At 42.9% G+C, this 16,273-nt stretch overlaps 1 protein-coding gene across 1 annotated transcript; it reads left to right on the top strand.

The window, feature by feature from the left end:
• The first annotated feature begins 14,201 nt into the window (after nucleotides 1-14,201).
• On the top strand, nucleotides 14,202-16,052 carry CLDN4 (claudin 4). The gene has a single exon (XM_077480658.1). The coding sequence runs from the start codon at nucleotides 14,328-14,330 to the stop codon at nucleotides 14,955-14,957; it is 630 nt and encodes a 209-aa protein (XP_077336784.1). The 5' UTR covers nucleotides 14,202-14,327; the 3' UTR covers nucleotides 14,958-16,052.
• Nucleotides 16,053-16,273: the final 221 nt, after the last annotated feature.

Here is a 16,273-nt window from a genome sequence, read left to right as displayed (position 1 = left end):
ATGATACTAAATAGCAGTATCACTAAAACGCCAAACTTCCAGCACATTACAAAGACTTTCTAATGTACTTGCAGGAAAAGGTCTGTGTATGAAAGGAAAAGTGCTGCACTTCCAGCTTAACATAAAATAACAGCATTGTCATTGGTGTGCGTAGCCTATTGTATTAGGGTGTGCAATGCAGAGCACAAACACATATGTGTGTATCAGCAGAGCAGTGGACGGTGTTAATAAAGCAAAGATTGGTGTCAATAGTTGTTTTTATTTGTATGATTTTTTTTTGGCATTGATTGACACTGATATGTGGCACTGATAGGCGGCACTGATGGGTGGCACTGATGGGCGACACGGATGAGCACTGATAGGTGGCACAAATTGGCACTGATAGCTGGCACGGATTGGCATGGATGGGCATGGATAGGCAGCACAGATGGGCATGGATAGGCGGCACAGATGGGCATGGATGGACACTGATAAGTGGCACAGATAGGCGGCACGGATGGGAACTGATAGGCAGCATTGTATTGTATTATACTGTACTGATGGATGCAAATCAGTGCCAAACAATAATGCATGCCAATCAGTGATGCCCATTGTGGGCACTGATTGGCATCCATTGTGGGTACTGATTGGCATCCATTTTGGGCACTGACTGGCATCCCTGGTGGTCTAGGGTGGCATACCTGGTGCTGGGCATCCCTGGTGGTCTGGTGGCATCCCTGGTGGTCAAGTGTGGGCATCCTTTGGGGGGCTGTACTGATAATCGATTAGCACAGACCCCCCCCCCTGTCAGAGGAGCAGCCGATCGGCTCTCTACTCGCGTCTGACAGACGCGAGTGAGGAAAAGCCGATCATTGGCTCTTCCTATTTACACTGTGATCAGCCGTGATTGGATACGGCTGATCACGTGGTAAAGAGCCTCCGTCGGAGACTCTTTACCGAGATCATAGTTGCATGCATTTCTTAAGTAATACTCCCATGTATCAATAGAAAATTTAGGACAATACATACTGTATGCAAAAATAGTACATATGCAGGTTTAATGCAATGGCAAAAAAATTATAAAAATAAAGTGACAAGTGCTCTTCATGAACTGTACTTTATGCTTCTTATAGGTGCCTATTATCTATAGGCACCTATAAGAATCATAAAGTACAGTTCGTGAAGAGCACTTGTAGGGGTATTGCGCTTTCACAGTATCTGCCACTGTGTAGCAAACTAAGGGCTTTATCCCGTGACAGCTGATTGTGTCCGTGTTTGCAGTATAAGATATGAGGGTCTCCTTTAATTTTCACTCTGTAGCTCCCACCTGTGCTGATGTTTCCAAGCTACAGGACCATTGGCATCTCAGACTGAGTGAGAGAATCTGTGAGGGAGTCCTGACCTTCCCGCCAATTTTTCCTGGCAGATGTGAGGGGGCACCCGGAGTTTCTGTCAGTGCCAGGCTGTAGATATCTAAGGGCAGAGCTCATGTCAGTGCCAGGCTGTGGGTTGTAATAGCCGATCCCCTCACATTGTAATGCTATCCTCTTATTTTCTGTTGAGTCTTGGACAGGAAGTCAAGGGAAATATCCCTAATAAGACAGATGAAAAAGCTAACATGGATTTTAACCCCTCTTTTTTCTCTATCCAAAATGTAAAAAAAAAGTTTTTGCCCCTTTCACACTGAGAGCGTTTTGCAGGCGCTATAGTGTTAAAAATAGCACCTGAAAAACGCCCTAAAACAGAGGCTGCATTCACTCCAGTGTGAAAGCCTGAGAGCTTTCACACTGGAGCAGTGCGCTGGCAAGGAGTCAGAAAAAGTCCTGCCAGCAGCTTCTTTGGAGCGGTGAACTCACCGATCCTCCACTGCTGCTCCCAATTGAAATCAGTGGGGCAGCACTGCAATATGGCGGCATTTTGCGGGCGGATTTAACCCCTTTTCAGCCGCTAGCGAGGGGATTAAACCACCCTGCTAGCGACTGAATGCCACTGATAAATCAATGGTAAAACAGCCCATTACCGCTGACGCCCTAGGCAGCACAGTGAGAAAGGGGCCTTAGACTTTCTTAAATGTGCAGTACTTCATATGATTAATAATATGTGCTGTATGAATGAGCTGTTAATGCACCACAACACATATATTAATGGATATTCAGCATTATGAATGAATGACTTGTATAGCACTACCTATGCAAACTCAATCACCTCAGGGTGATTTTTGCACTGATATCCATCTGTGGTATAGCGCAGTCCTTTACCCTATAGCAGTGATGGCGAACCTTGGCACCCCAGATGTTTTGGAACTACATTTCCCATGATGCTCATGCACTCTGCAGAGTAGTGGAGTATCATGGGAAATGTAGTTCCAAAACATTTGGGGTGCCAAGGTTTGCCATCACTGCCCTAAAGGGTGCCAACACACACACACACATACCAGGGCCAATTTTTTAGACAGGATCTAATTAACCTACCAGCATGTCTTTGGAGTGTGGGAGGAAACCAGAGTACCCAGAGGAAACTGACACAGGAACAGGGAGAACATGCAAACTCCAGGCAGGTGGTGTTGTGGCCAGGATTTGAACCAATAACCCTATTGTTGTGAGGTGAAAGCGCTAACCACTACACCACTGTGCCACATTACTTACAATGCAGTGCATCCCAGCGCACAGAAGGTTCATATCTGTGTATTGCAGTGCGCTAAAACACGGGTGCATTGTTTTTCACTGCCTGGATGTTTTGGGGTGCCAATTAAACTGAATGATACTGCAACACAATGCACTAATTAGGTTTCTTTGGCAATGATGATTTAACGAGCCAAAGCAACCTGCCAACCCCAATTTATATATTTATATTCTATGATGGTGGTGGATTGCTTGGATCTTTTTTATGAAGTTTAATCTGTGTATTCTAAATGTGTCCAAGCACATATCGATCTGTGAGCAACCCAAATAATAGTGGCCTTACACAAATCATTTTGTGATCAATCTAGGTACTGGTGGCTTTACCTACCTTATATAATACCTTATATATCACTAGGTATACAGCAATTTTCAGCTTTCGGCGCTGTCGCACTTTGAATGACAATTGCGCGGTCATGCAACACTTTCTTTTGGTGGTATTTAATAACTACTTGAGTTTTTATTTTTTTGCTAAACAAACTAAAAAAGACAGAAAAACTGATGGGCACTGATAGGCAGCATTGATGGGCACTAATAGGTGGCACTGATAGATGGCACTGACAGCGCTGATAAGCGGCACTGATGTGCACTGGTAGGTGGCACCTATTGGCACTGTTAGGTGGCACTGATAGGCGGCACTGATAAGCAGCACTGATGGGCACTGGTAGGTGGCACTGATGGGCACTAACAGATGGTACTGGATAGCAGCACTGATGAGGAGCTACTGACAGGCATTACTCAGTGGCATTTGAAGAGCACTGACAGGCATTACTGATGGGGCACTTTTAAAGGCACTTTTATGGGCACTGAATTGCACATTTATGGGCATTGATTGACACTTTGATTGGCACTGACAGGTGTTATTTATGGGGCACATGCTGGCAGCTGATGGGCAGTGATTGGCAGCTGATGGGCACCACTAATGGGGGCTGCACCGATAATCAATGTGCTGATTATCAGTGTAGAGCCCCCACTGACTGTCATCATGAACCGAGAAAAGCTGTTTACCAGCACTTCCTGGTTCACACAATGATCAGCTGTGATTGGTCACAGCTGATCATGTGGTAAGAAGCCTTCATCAGGGGCTTCTTACCACGATCGTAGATGCGGTGTATCAGACTGACACGCAGCACCTCAGCTCAGACCTGCGCGATGCACGCCCCCGACTTGTTATTCTGATCACATCATATGATGTCAGGTCAGGATAACAGAACCACTTCACCAACATCATATTACTATATGGCGGGCAGTAAGTGGTAAATATACGATCAGCAATATGAGGTGTGGTATATCCCTTTGCTGACATGGATTATACATTAAAATAATGATTTGACCAGATAATTACTGAAACTGGGAAGCTTGTAACTATAGGGATTGTCTTTATTTTTTGAAACATCCTTTTTCTGTAAATGTTTTATTCGCACCAACCTTGACCTTTTCATAATAAATCCTTATGTTGAAAAGTGTTAACCTTGTCTTTAAAGCTCTTGATGCAAACTATAAACGAACCTGTCTCTTAAAAGGGTGCTACTGTGGTAGAGTAAGGCACTGAGCAGACCTGTCTGTGGTGGCAGTGTGTGTTGCAGGTGCTTATTCTAAACTTATAATTGGTATTGCTAAAATTACGAGTCCCCCCGGCTCTGTCTTTTTAACGGGGGTGGTGGCAGTTAAAGGGTTAATTGTGTAATTAGCCCAGTGAAAATCGCTCTCAGGCTGCCCGCACCTAGATTGTGGTCCAGCAAGCTGCAAAATCTGTGTGCTGGGTGCAGCTGAGTGTGGCATTGTTACGTAAGTGACAGCGGGGTGTGAGGTTGGCCGGTCCTTTGTCGCCAATTAGTGAGGAGGGCAGGGATCTGACACCCGCGTTCGTCACATATTTCCCATGATACTCCACTACACGCTTTACACATCATGCCCACAGGCACAATCATTACTTCCCTCTTTCAACCCCACCACTATAGACGAAGTTGCTAAACTACTTGGTAATGTCCACCTTACCACCTGCCCTCTGGATCCTGTTCCCTCGCAAATGCTGCGTTCACCCTCTGACTCTATGCTACACTCTCTAACTCACATCTTCAATCTCTCTTCTGGCATCTTCCCCAACACTCTAAAACATGCACTTGTCAAACTCATACTTAAAAAACCCTCACTGGACCCATCCAATCCTAACAACCTACGCCCCGTCTCCTTGCTCCCCTTTTTATCCAAACTACTCGAACGTCTGGTCTACAACCGACTGAGTGTCCACCACGATCTACTAACGGCCAAAACCAATCGACATTATTCTGTACTCCTCCTCCTGGACCTCTCTGCTGCCTTTGATACGGTTGACCACCCCCTCCTTCTCAAAAAACTCCACACCTTTGGTCTCCGTGACCTTACTCTACGATGGTTCTCTTCCTACTTATCCAACCGCACCTTTAGCGTTTCTTACAACTCTACTTCCTCCTCTCCTCTTCCTTTCTCTGTTGGGGTCCCCCAAGGTTCTGTTCTTGGACCACTCCTATTTTCAATCTATACCTCCTCCCTGGGTCAACTGATAGCCTCCCACGGCTTCCAATACCACCTCTATGCTGACGACACCCAAATCTATTTCTCTACCCCTCAGCTCACTCCCTCTGTCTCCTCACGTATCACTAATTTACTATCAGATATATCAGTCTGGATGTCACATCACTTCCTCAAAATCAATCTATCCAAAACCGAACTTATAATTTTTCCTCCCCCATATGCCCCTTCCCCTGATCTCACTGTCAAAATTCATGGCACAACCATAAGCCCATCCCCTCACGCCAAGTTTCTAGGTGTAGTCCTGGACTCTGAACTCTCCTTCAAGCAACACATCCAATCACTGTCCAAATCCTGCCGCCTCAACCTCCGCAACATCTCCAAAATACGCCCCTTTCTAACCAATGACACAAGAAAGCTCTTAATTCACTCGCTGGTCATCTCCCGCCTCGACTACTGCAACTCCCTTCTCATTGGCTTACCTCTACATAGTCTATCACCTCTTCAATCCATTATGAATGCTGCTGCCAGACTCATCCACCTTACCAATCGCTCTGTGTCTGCTACTCCTCTGTCAATCCCTCCACTGGCTTCCGCTCAGCCAAAGAATTAAATTCAAAATACTAACAACTACATACAAAGCCATCCACAACTCTGCCCCCAGCTACATAACTAGCTTAGTCTCTAAATACCAACCTACTCGTCGTCTTCGTTCCTCTCAAGACCTCCTGCTCTCTAGCTCCCTCATCATCTCCTCCCATACTCGCCTCCAGGACTTTTCCAAAGCCTCTCCAATCCTATGGAGTGCCCTACCCCAATCTGTCCGCTTATCTCCTACTTTATTAGCTTTTAGACGATCCCTGAAAACACTTCTCTTCAGAGAAGCCTACCCCACCCACACCTAACTGTATTTTCATTTTCTCCATCAGCTCATCCCCCCACAGTTAATACCTTTTGTTTCAACTTGACCCTCCCTTCTAGATTGTAAGCTCTAAGGAGCAGGGCCCTCTGATCCCTCCTGTATTGATTTGTATTGTAAGTGTACTGTCTGCCCTCATATTGTAAAGCGCTGCGCAAACTGTTGGCGCTATATAAATCCTGAATAATAATAATAATAATAATAATAGGGATTCCAGATTATCACTTCACCCCATAATCCCTTTATGCCCACCAAATGAACCCATTATGCTTCAATACATGCAATATGATTACACACACTGTCATTACAGATGGTGTCATGATGTCTTCATGATACACTTTCAGATACCTAGTTCCAATTACATAGGAACTAACGACTATCTTGGAAAACGAGGAGGAATGTTCTGTGGTATTATATGGGTGACAATGTCCATGTGTAGGAGGACCATTCAATGTGTTTCTATTTTGATGTTTTTGACTATTAACTGTGAGGTATGTAATGAAAGCCAGTACATTTATTGTTCAAATAAGAAGATATAACTTATATACTATATGTACCATTCCATTTTCAGTGACCTTGCTGAAACTTTTCGTGAAGAAGCTGGTTATCTCCTGCGAAATGCAAACTGTGTCAAAATTAAAGCAACTCACTGTGCTCCACCATAGGGGAACACCAAGGACCTGTATTCAAGGAGTACTACATGGTATTGGTTATGTTCTATGTGCAGCGTTTGTGTGTTTCGTATGTTTTTTGATATGTATACATGTGCAATTTTTATTATACAATAAATATTTTTTGATACTTTTTACGATAATTGGGTACCGTTATAGTCCTTATATTTAGTTTGTTAGGGTCCATATTTTGTATAGAGGTGGCTTTACATGCATCGATCTGTGATCAAACGTTGGCAAACAAGCAATTCATTATCATCCTCATAAAATATTGAACAATGCAATACATACAGTACTGATTGAAAAATCAAATCTATTATAAATGATCTATAAAAAAAAAGATTATTAATTGATCTGTGTTATGATTGGTTCTGGGACGTGCAGATTTGGTCAAGCGATCAACACAATTCTGCCAAGCTTGAAAGACTTGTTGCTAGAGTTAAAAATGATTGAGAGCTCAATATTGATCGAATAGTGGGTCTGTGATTTACAAGCTTTATGGTGGCTATAATTATCTACGTTCTGGTCCATTTACATGCTTCCAAAGCATAGAAATGCATGCCGCTGTAATTTTTTTTTTTTTTTTTTTAAGCACTGGAACTGAACACAGTGATGAACACTTAAATTAATAATTGTTCACAACTGTCAATCACAGATAGCGAGCCAATGAGGAGAGAGAGCGGTGGGCTGTGTGTCCATTCTATGGGTGAATGGACACACAGAGCAGCGGCTTGGAGTGAACCTGCTTGGATGCCCCCATAGCAAGCTGCTTCTTGTAGGGGCACTTGGCAGAAGGGAGGAGCAATTAGCGCTGACGGGGGACCTGAGAAGAGGAGGATCAGGGCTGCTCTGTGCAAAATTACTACACAGAGCAGGTAAGTATAACATGTTTGTTTTTTTAAAGAACAAAAAAAAACCCTGTTTTGGGGGGGGGGGGCGCATGTGCAGTGGGCACCCAGCTGTGAAGCAGTGAGCTGTCACAGCCAGTTGACCACAGTAAAGATGCTGGCGCCGGGGATCGAAGACGGGTGGAAAAAACGGCTTAGGCGGGCATATCGCTGGATCCTGCGACAGGTGAGTGTCTGTTTATTAAAAGTCAGCAGCTACAGTTTTTGCACCTGCTAATGTACGTCGGCAGAATGGCATGGGCAGGCAAATTGGCGTACAGGTTCGTTCATTTGAAATTGGTGCCCATCCATCGCATTCGCGCGGCCAGTGGCGTGAGTTCAGTCGCGGGTCCTGCGGACTCGATCGCCATGGGGATACCTGTGATCATCTCACAGGAAGGTTGAACAGGGAGGCTGAACGGGGAGATGCCGATGTAAACAGCATCTCCCCATTCTGCCTAGCAACAAGTGACACTGATCTCTGCTCCCTGTGATTGGAGCAGAGATCGGTGTTCACTAACACACAGCCACGCCCCCCACAGTTAGTAAGACGCCCCTAGGACACACTTAACCCCTACACTGCCACCCCCTGGTTAACCCCTTTACTGCCAGTGTCATTTACACAGGAATCAGTGCATTTGTATAGCACTGATTGCTGTATAAATGACGATGGTCCCAAAAATGTGTCAAAAATGTCCGATGTGTCGGCCATAATGTTGCAGTCACAATAAAAATCGCTGATTGCTGCCATTACTAGTAAAAAAAAAAAACTATTAATAAAAATGCCATAAAACTATCCCCTATTTTGTAAACGCTATAACTTTTTGCGCAAACCAATCAATAATCGCTTATTGTGATTTTTTTACCAAAAATATGTAGAAGAATACGTATCGGTCTAAACTGAGGAAAAAAAAAGTTTTTTAATATATTTTTGGCGGATATTTATTATAGCAAAAAGTAAAAAATAATGTGTTTTTTTTAAATTGTCGCTCTTTTTTGTTTATAGCGCAAAAAATAAAAACGCAGGGGTGATCAAATACCACCAAAACGATGTCAATTTTGCTTGGGAGCCACATCGCATGACCGCGCAATTCTCAGTTAAAGAGACGCAGTGCCGAATCGCAAAAAGTGGTCTGTCTTAAGCCAGCAAAATGGTCCAGTCTGAAAGTGGTTAAGCTGGGTAACCATGTATCAAAATTTGGCTGGCCAAATTTTCGATTTGTGTGTACCCCTTACTGTTCGATAGAAGTTGTTAGAATTGGCTTTTGTCCAACGGTCACGCTGGAAAAGCAGCATTTGATCAGCTGCTGCAGGAATTGATCTGTGTATTCTGATGGAGGGGGGGGGGGAGAGAGTTCCCGCTGTCAGACTACACTAGCGCAATGGGGGAGATCCCTGCATCCATATCGCTTGTTTTGATGCAGGGATCTGTGAATTAAAAAAAAAAAAAGAATTTATGTTTTTATGGCTAGTTCTAAACTGATGACCAGTAAAGGCTTTTTTTTATATTTTTTATTAAATTTAAATTTGTCCAGCAAACAAAAAGGAAATAACACATGAATACTATGTTTACAGTGAAGAAGAACATAAAAAAAAGGCATATTTTTGAAAATATCCACTTATGAAATATGAAAAACAGATAACCAGAATGTGAAGCAAAACACTGTATTTATCAGTATTTCCTAACGGTTGAGGAAGATTAGGAAAAATCTTACAAAACATTATTTTCTAATAAGCTCTTAAATAGTTACCTGCTTTAAGCCTACTAGTACACGTGATCAGAACATCGTACAAAAAATACCGCTTTCAAATCGATTATACATTAATCTGATTGTTAGTACACAGCTTTTGTCCAAAATTATCTAAAGGAACAAACACGAAAATGTTTCTCGTACAATACCAGATCGCGCGATTTTCGTTTAACCAGTACAGTTTTCATCCGAAATTACAATACAAATACATTACATCACTTCCAAATTTTTTTTCTGTCGTAAGAAATTTTTTCTTACTTTTGTAACCTATTCACATTCGATATAGAGACTAGCAAGCACACACAAAAAAACAAACAAAAAAAAAAATGGAAAATTATTCGTCAGATAATCTCATTGTGTGTACTAGGTTTTAGGGTGTGTTAACCATATATGCCATTGGTGTATAAATTTAGAAAGCTTATAGTAAAAGCTAGCATAAGGTTATATTGGCTGAGTTTATTTTATTCATTTTTATTCATTCAACCCGATGGTGTGATGGTATAATGTGAATACCCACTTTAAAAGACTCATACACATTATAAAAAAATTGGGTGAACGTTTTCGTCTGAGGAACGATCATATGATTTTCTGATAGTGTGTACACAATTTTCTACAGCTGATTCTGACCTTTCAAATGAAAATTACGGACGAGATAAACTCTAAAAAAATTCTCGTACGGAAACAGAACAAACGATTTTTGTTTAATGTGTACCATTTTCGTATGATTTTTCATAAAATAAAAATCAGAAAAGGAAGACTAATCATCAGAAACAATAAACTTAATTTTTTGTACCAGTATTTTCATGCATTATTTGCTTTCTCACTTGCAACTTGCTGTGAAATAATTAAGGAAAATCAGATGAATATACGCCCGATTTTCTTATAGTTTGTACCTCACTTTAACCAATTAAGGACTGTCCCACGGGCATATACTGCGGCAGGGCGGCCCTTCAGCAGGAAATCGCGTACCCTACATGATTTTGATTTTTGGGTCTGGGGCACGCGCACACTGATCGTTTCCAAGGCAGACAGAACAGCAATCTGCCTATGTAAACAAGGCAGATCACCGTTCTATGACAGGAGAAGACAGAGATCTTGTGTTTCTGTTAAGCAGGAACACGGGTCTCTGTCTTCTTACAGTACAAGCACCCCGCCCCCCCAGTTAGAAAGCACCTCTTCCCTGCCAGTGTCATTAGTACAGTTACAGTGCATATTATTTAACACTGATCACTGTGTTACTGGTCCCCAAAAAAATGTAAAGCATGTCATTTAGTGTCCAATTTGTCCACCGCAACGTCACAGTCCCACTTTAAGTCACTGATCACCACCATTACTAGTAAAAATATAAATAAATGAAAATTTCATAAAAATATCCCCTAGTTTGTAGGCACTTTAACTTTTGTGCAAATCAATCAATATACACTTATTGGGATTTTTTTTTACCAAAAATATGTAGCAGAATATATATTGGCCTAAATTGAAAAAGAAATGTGTTTTGTTGCAGAAAGTAAAAATGTATTTATTTTTTTCAAAATTGTCGGTCTTCTTTTGTATATAGCACAAAAAATAAAAAACGCAGAGTTGATCAAATACCACCAAATAAAGCTCTATTTGTGGGAAAAAAAGTTCATCAATTTTATTTGTGTACAGTGTTGCACGATCGCGCAATTGTCAGTTAAAGTAATGCAGTGCCGCATCGCAAAAAATGGCCTGCTCCTGAAGGGGGGTTAACCTTTTGGGGCTGAAGTGGTTAAGCCTCATACACATGATTAGAAAACCAGAGAAAAAAATTCAGATTTTGACGCGATCGTACAATAATCTGATGGTTAGTACACAGCTGTCTTTCGAAATTTCGCTGAAGGGACAAACACAAAAATTTTTCTCAGATTAAGATTAACCAATACAGTTTCAGTCCGAAAATACAATACAAATACATATAAAAAAATGGACAACCATTCGTCTGATAATCTCATCATGTGTACAAGGCTTTATAAATATACATTACTGTATAAGGCTCGGTTTACATTGGTGCGATGTGAGAACTCTGCAAATGAACTGAGGGTTCCTGCACCGCACCCAACTTGCTGGCAGTTCACACTGCCATATGCGAACTGCTGGGAGTGTCAATAGAAAGTTAATGACACCCCCAAATCAGTTCACATATTGCAATGCGAACTGTCAATTTGGACAGGAATTGGATTGCATGAGTGTGAACAGCCATGATATCCGATTCTGGTGCAGACCAAAAAAGGTGTGCGAGTTTGGTCTGAAAGCGATGTGAATTCAGCCATACAGGCTCGGTTGATACTGCTGCGTTGTCCAACATTGTCCAAATCACATGCAATATCTATGCGATGCAAACAATCTGTATGGCTAAATTCGCATCGCATTGAGACAAAACTGTTCATACCCATATGATCCGATTCCTGTCCGATTTGACAGATTGCACTATGATATGCAAACTGATTTGAGGGTATCATTACCTTTCTATTGACACTCAGTGTGAACTGCCTGTGAGTCGGGTGCGATGCAGAAACCCGCAGTGGATTTGTAGGGTTGTCGCATTGCGCCAATGCGAACCGAGCCACAGTCTGTATGGAGTTTGCATCACACAGACATTGCATGTGACTTGCCCAGCAGTGCGTTGCGCATCACATTCGATGTTGGACAGCGCACAAGCGTAAAACCAGCCTAAGGCTGAGTTCACAACATTGCGGATTCCAATTTGCAATAGCAGGAGATTTTGACCGGCTCTCTATGGAGCCGGTTCACATATTTCCGCAGCAGGACCGGTTTCGCAGGAAAAACGATGTGCGTCTTTTGGTCCATTTCAGGTGCGAATTCAGCCCGAATTTCGGGCTGAAACCAGACCTGAAACTGAACCAGCAAGCACTGGACCCCTGCTGTGAGACAGATCTGTCTAAGGTGTGAACCGAGCCTTATGTGTATCTGTGTACAGGGGGTCCCCTAGTTCCAAACATCCAACTTACAAACGACTCATACTTACAAACAGAGGGAGACAACAGGAAATGAGAGGAAATCTCCCCACTTGGAAGGGAAATTCACTCCTGTAAGCCCTTGTACACACGGTCGACATTCCGATGGAAAATGTCCGATCGGACCGTGTTGTCGGATAATCCGACCGTGTGTGGTCTCCATTGGACTGTTTCTGTCAGAATATCAGACCGACAACGTTTTAGAGCTGGGCTATAAAATTTTCTGACAACATGATCTGATCGGACAAAGTTTGTAGAGAATTCTGATCGGACAAAGTGCCACACATGCTCAGATCAAATTGCGAGACCAAAGCTATTGGCTACTAGCCTGAACGTAGTCCCGTCATAATGAAATAACGTCATCACGTTACGAACGATCGGATGTTCCGACAACTTTGTCCGACTGTGTGTATGCAACACCAGTTTCGGACAAAATCTGTCGGACAAAATCCGACGGATTTTGTTTTAGGAATGTCCGACCGTGTGTACAATGGCTTAGAGTTATTATGGGAAAAAATATACTGATGCTTTTAATCACCAATCCTGGTTTCCACAACAACTCAAAATTTTCAAAATCCAATTGTCATTGGGACAGAAAGTGAGGTGAAATCTTCTGAACAGGGGCATAGACAGCAAAAACAAATTACAGGGGTGATAACCCTTCTCTATGTTATCCAAAAAGCTTAAAAATTGTTTTTTTGGATGGAGCTACACTTAAAAAAATGTACCTGTTCTGACTTACAAACAGATTCAACTTAAAGCGCAGTACCAATAGTAAAAAAAAAAAAAAAAAAAAAAAATGAAAAGTCAGCAGCTATAAAGACTACAGATTTTTAATAATCGGACATTTACCTGTCCCAGGGTCCAGCGATGCAGGGCAACGAAGCCCCGCTCATCTCCCCCTCCTTTCTGCGGTGCTGGCATTGTCACTGTGGGCACACGGCTCTGTATCCACAGCCGGGCACGCACTGCGCATGCGCAAGCCACACTTCGACTGGCCGGGCAGTCATCTGGGACCTGTGACGTGCCCTAGATGATTGCTGAAAGGGAGGGGGATGAGATGATCTCCCTTCAGGCACTGCGGTGCCCCGGGAGGAAGTGGGAGCTGGAACCCTCTAAAAAAAGGGTATCCCCCCCCCCAAAGAAACGACATGCCAAATGTGGCATGTCAGGGGGTCACCTTCCCTTAAAGCGTAAATTCAATTTTTGGGTGGAACTCCGCTTTAAGAACAAACCTACAGAGCCGATCTTGTTTGTAACCCAGGGACCGCCTGTATTAGGCAAGCCTAAATATTATAAGCAAATATATAAATATAAATATTATATTTAACTAAACAGTGACAGCTTCTGAGATCCTGAATTATTTTGTCTGTGGATTTTGATTACAATCCATTCTTCTGTATATTGATGGCAGGGCAGACTTGTCACATCCTGTGTACTGATGTAGACAGGCATTAGACTGCTGTCACCTGGATCAGGGGACATGGCATTAGTCACCATACTTTATAATGTGTAAAAGGATGTCAATGAAAACTTTCTTTGACCTTTATCATCCTCATCACCCACCTGATCCCATTTCCTGGCTGCTCTGCCCCCTGAGTTTCTGTACTGGTGACACTGGGGAATTCTCTGCAGCTGACACACACTCCATAAAGTGACGAGGTTGCCAAACAGAGGGGGGAGGTGACGGGAGGGTGAAACCACTCATTGTTGTGACAAAACAGAGAATCCAGCTCTACTGGTTTCATGGCTGCTGGTGAGTTTCTGTGAGATGGGGAACCGGATCAATGCAGACAAACTCCTCCCCAGGGTGCTGCTGGCACTATATCTACCTTTCTAGGTTGCCATGCACATCATTCACATTCCTCATCAGCCAAGAGGTAGCACACCAGCACACCTTGACTTGAGCACCAGCAGCAGATCAAGCATCCTACCATGGCTTCTCTGGGTCTACAGGTGTTGGGCATTGCCCTCTCTCTCATAGGATGGATTGGCAGTCTGGTCACCTGTGCTCTCCCTATGTGGAGGGTGACTGCCTTCATCGGAAACAACATCGTGGTGGCCCAGATCGTTTGGGAAGGACTATGGATGAACTGCGTGGTACAGAGCACAGGGCAGATGCAGTGCAAGATCTATGACTCCATGCTAGCCCTTCCTCAGGACCTCCAGGCAGCCAGAGCCCTGGTGGTCATCTGCATCGTGGTGGCCCTCCTGGGAGTGCTCATGTCCATCATTGGAGGAAAATGCACCAACTGCGTGGAAGATGAGTCTGCCAAGGCTAAGGTCATGATCGTGGCTGGGGTCATCTTCCTCTTAGCCGGAATCCTTCTCTTGGTGCCAGTCTCCTGGTCTGCCAACAACATCATCCGAGACTTCTACAACCCTCTGGTGGTGGAGGCTCAGAAGAGAGAGCTGGGAGCATCGCTGTACATCGGCTGGGCATCCGCTGCCTTGCTCCTCCTGGGCGGTGCCATGCTGTGTTGCAACTGCCCACCAAGGGACCAGAAGCCTTATTCTGCCAAATATTCCGCAGCACGATCTGGACCTGCAAGCAACTACGTGTAATCTGCCCTACACTGCCTTGTCCATGAGCCAACAAAGGACACCAGGACTTTGAACATTTATTCACCATCTCCTTTCACGTTCCTTCATTATTGTTACAAACTTTGGACTTGCCATACCGGAAAGATCAATGGTGACTTTGGCAGTTTTTTTTTGTTAAGGCTCTGAAATGAACAAACCTAGGCAAGGAACACTTGCCCCACCCAGCAGAGGACGCTGTCATTGACTGTGAAGATTGATGAAGACGGAAGAAAAAAAAATCACTAATCATTTGGGTGGAGGTTACGACCGGAATTTTGGGTGGGGGGAGAGTTACCTGTTCTGTGAGTCTGCACTAGAGATTGGGCTACACAGGTGCTTGGTGACAGTTGGTAGACTTCTACACGCCCCTGCTGGTCATTGTTGGGTACTGTAGAAGAAGAGCTTGGTAAAGCCGTAGACCTAACGAACTCAGGGAAATGTATCAGTAATATGAGGGTGGCCTATTGAGATTTATCTAGGCACAGAGGGAGGGAGAGAGAAACTACAATCTGCTTTTGAGCTGCAAGCCAGTGATTTTTTTTTTTGTAAAATAGGAATATGGATGAATTAATTTCAGTATTCAATATTTCACGCTGGGCAATCGTCACTGCAAATCGCTGAAGCGCAGTTACCATTCGCCAATTGGCGCAGTGGGGGTTGTTATTCAGATTGCTTTGATGATTCCTTTATATCAGTGCTTAGTTGATTTGCCCAAATCAGGATGTGATAATACAGCAATATACTACTCACGTTTGATTTAATTACTATTTTATAAATATATTTAAGAAAAAAAAAAACTGTACCTGGTTTGTACAGTTCTAACCCAATATAGTGCCTTTATAAACCCTCTTTATCTTCTCTCCCTGTTATTGCAGATATTAGTATAATATTGATCAGTGCAAGCTGTACATAGCTGAATATTCATGCATAGTTTGCATAGGGTCTGTAAAATGTCAATGCGCAAAGCCAAATGAATGTCTTTTTTTTTTTTTTATTCACTTATTTTTGTATTTTGTAAATGTTTATGCTTTTCCAAATGATACATGTTTCTACAATAAAAAAACAAAAAAAAACATACTCTTTCTCCAATTGTATTTTCATATTGTTTAAGTCATATGTGAAAATGGCTGAATAAGTGATTTATAATAGTATGGTATGCTGGTGGAGTTGAAAGGAGGTTGCTGTGTGTTGGAAAGGTGCCTGAATGTGTGTGGGATGAGTTATATTCATGTTTGTGTTCAAGGTTAAACAAGGGTAAATGCCAGAAACAAGGTTTAGCCTTGTGTATTAAACATAAC

This window comes from Lithobates pipiens, unplaced genomic scaffold, assembly GCF_037356315.1.
Source record: "Lithobates pipiens isolate NorthernLeopardFrog02 unplaced genomic scaffold, aLitPip1_a1.2 Scaffold_16, whole genome shotgun sequence".
Lineage (NCBI taxonomy): Eukaryota > Metazoa > Chordata > Amphibia > Anura > Ranidae > Lithobates > Lithobates pipiens.
This window is presented reverse-complemented; position numbering and strand designations above follow the sequence as displayed.

Coding starts and splice junctions, on each gene's coding strand:
- CLDN4 (XM_077480658.1), top strand. CDS start 14,328: ATGGCTTCTCTGGGTCTACAGGTGTTGGGCATTGCCCTCTCTCTCATA.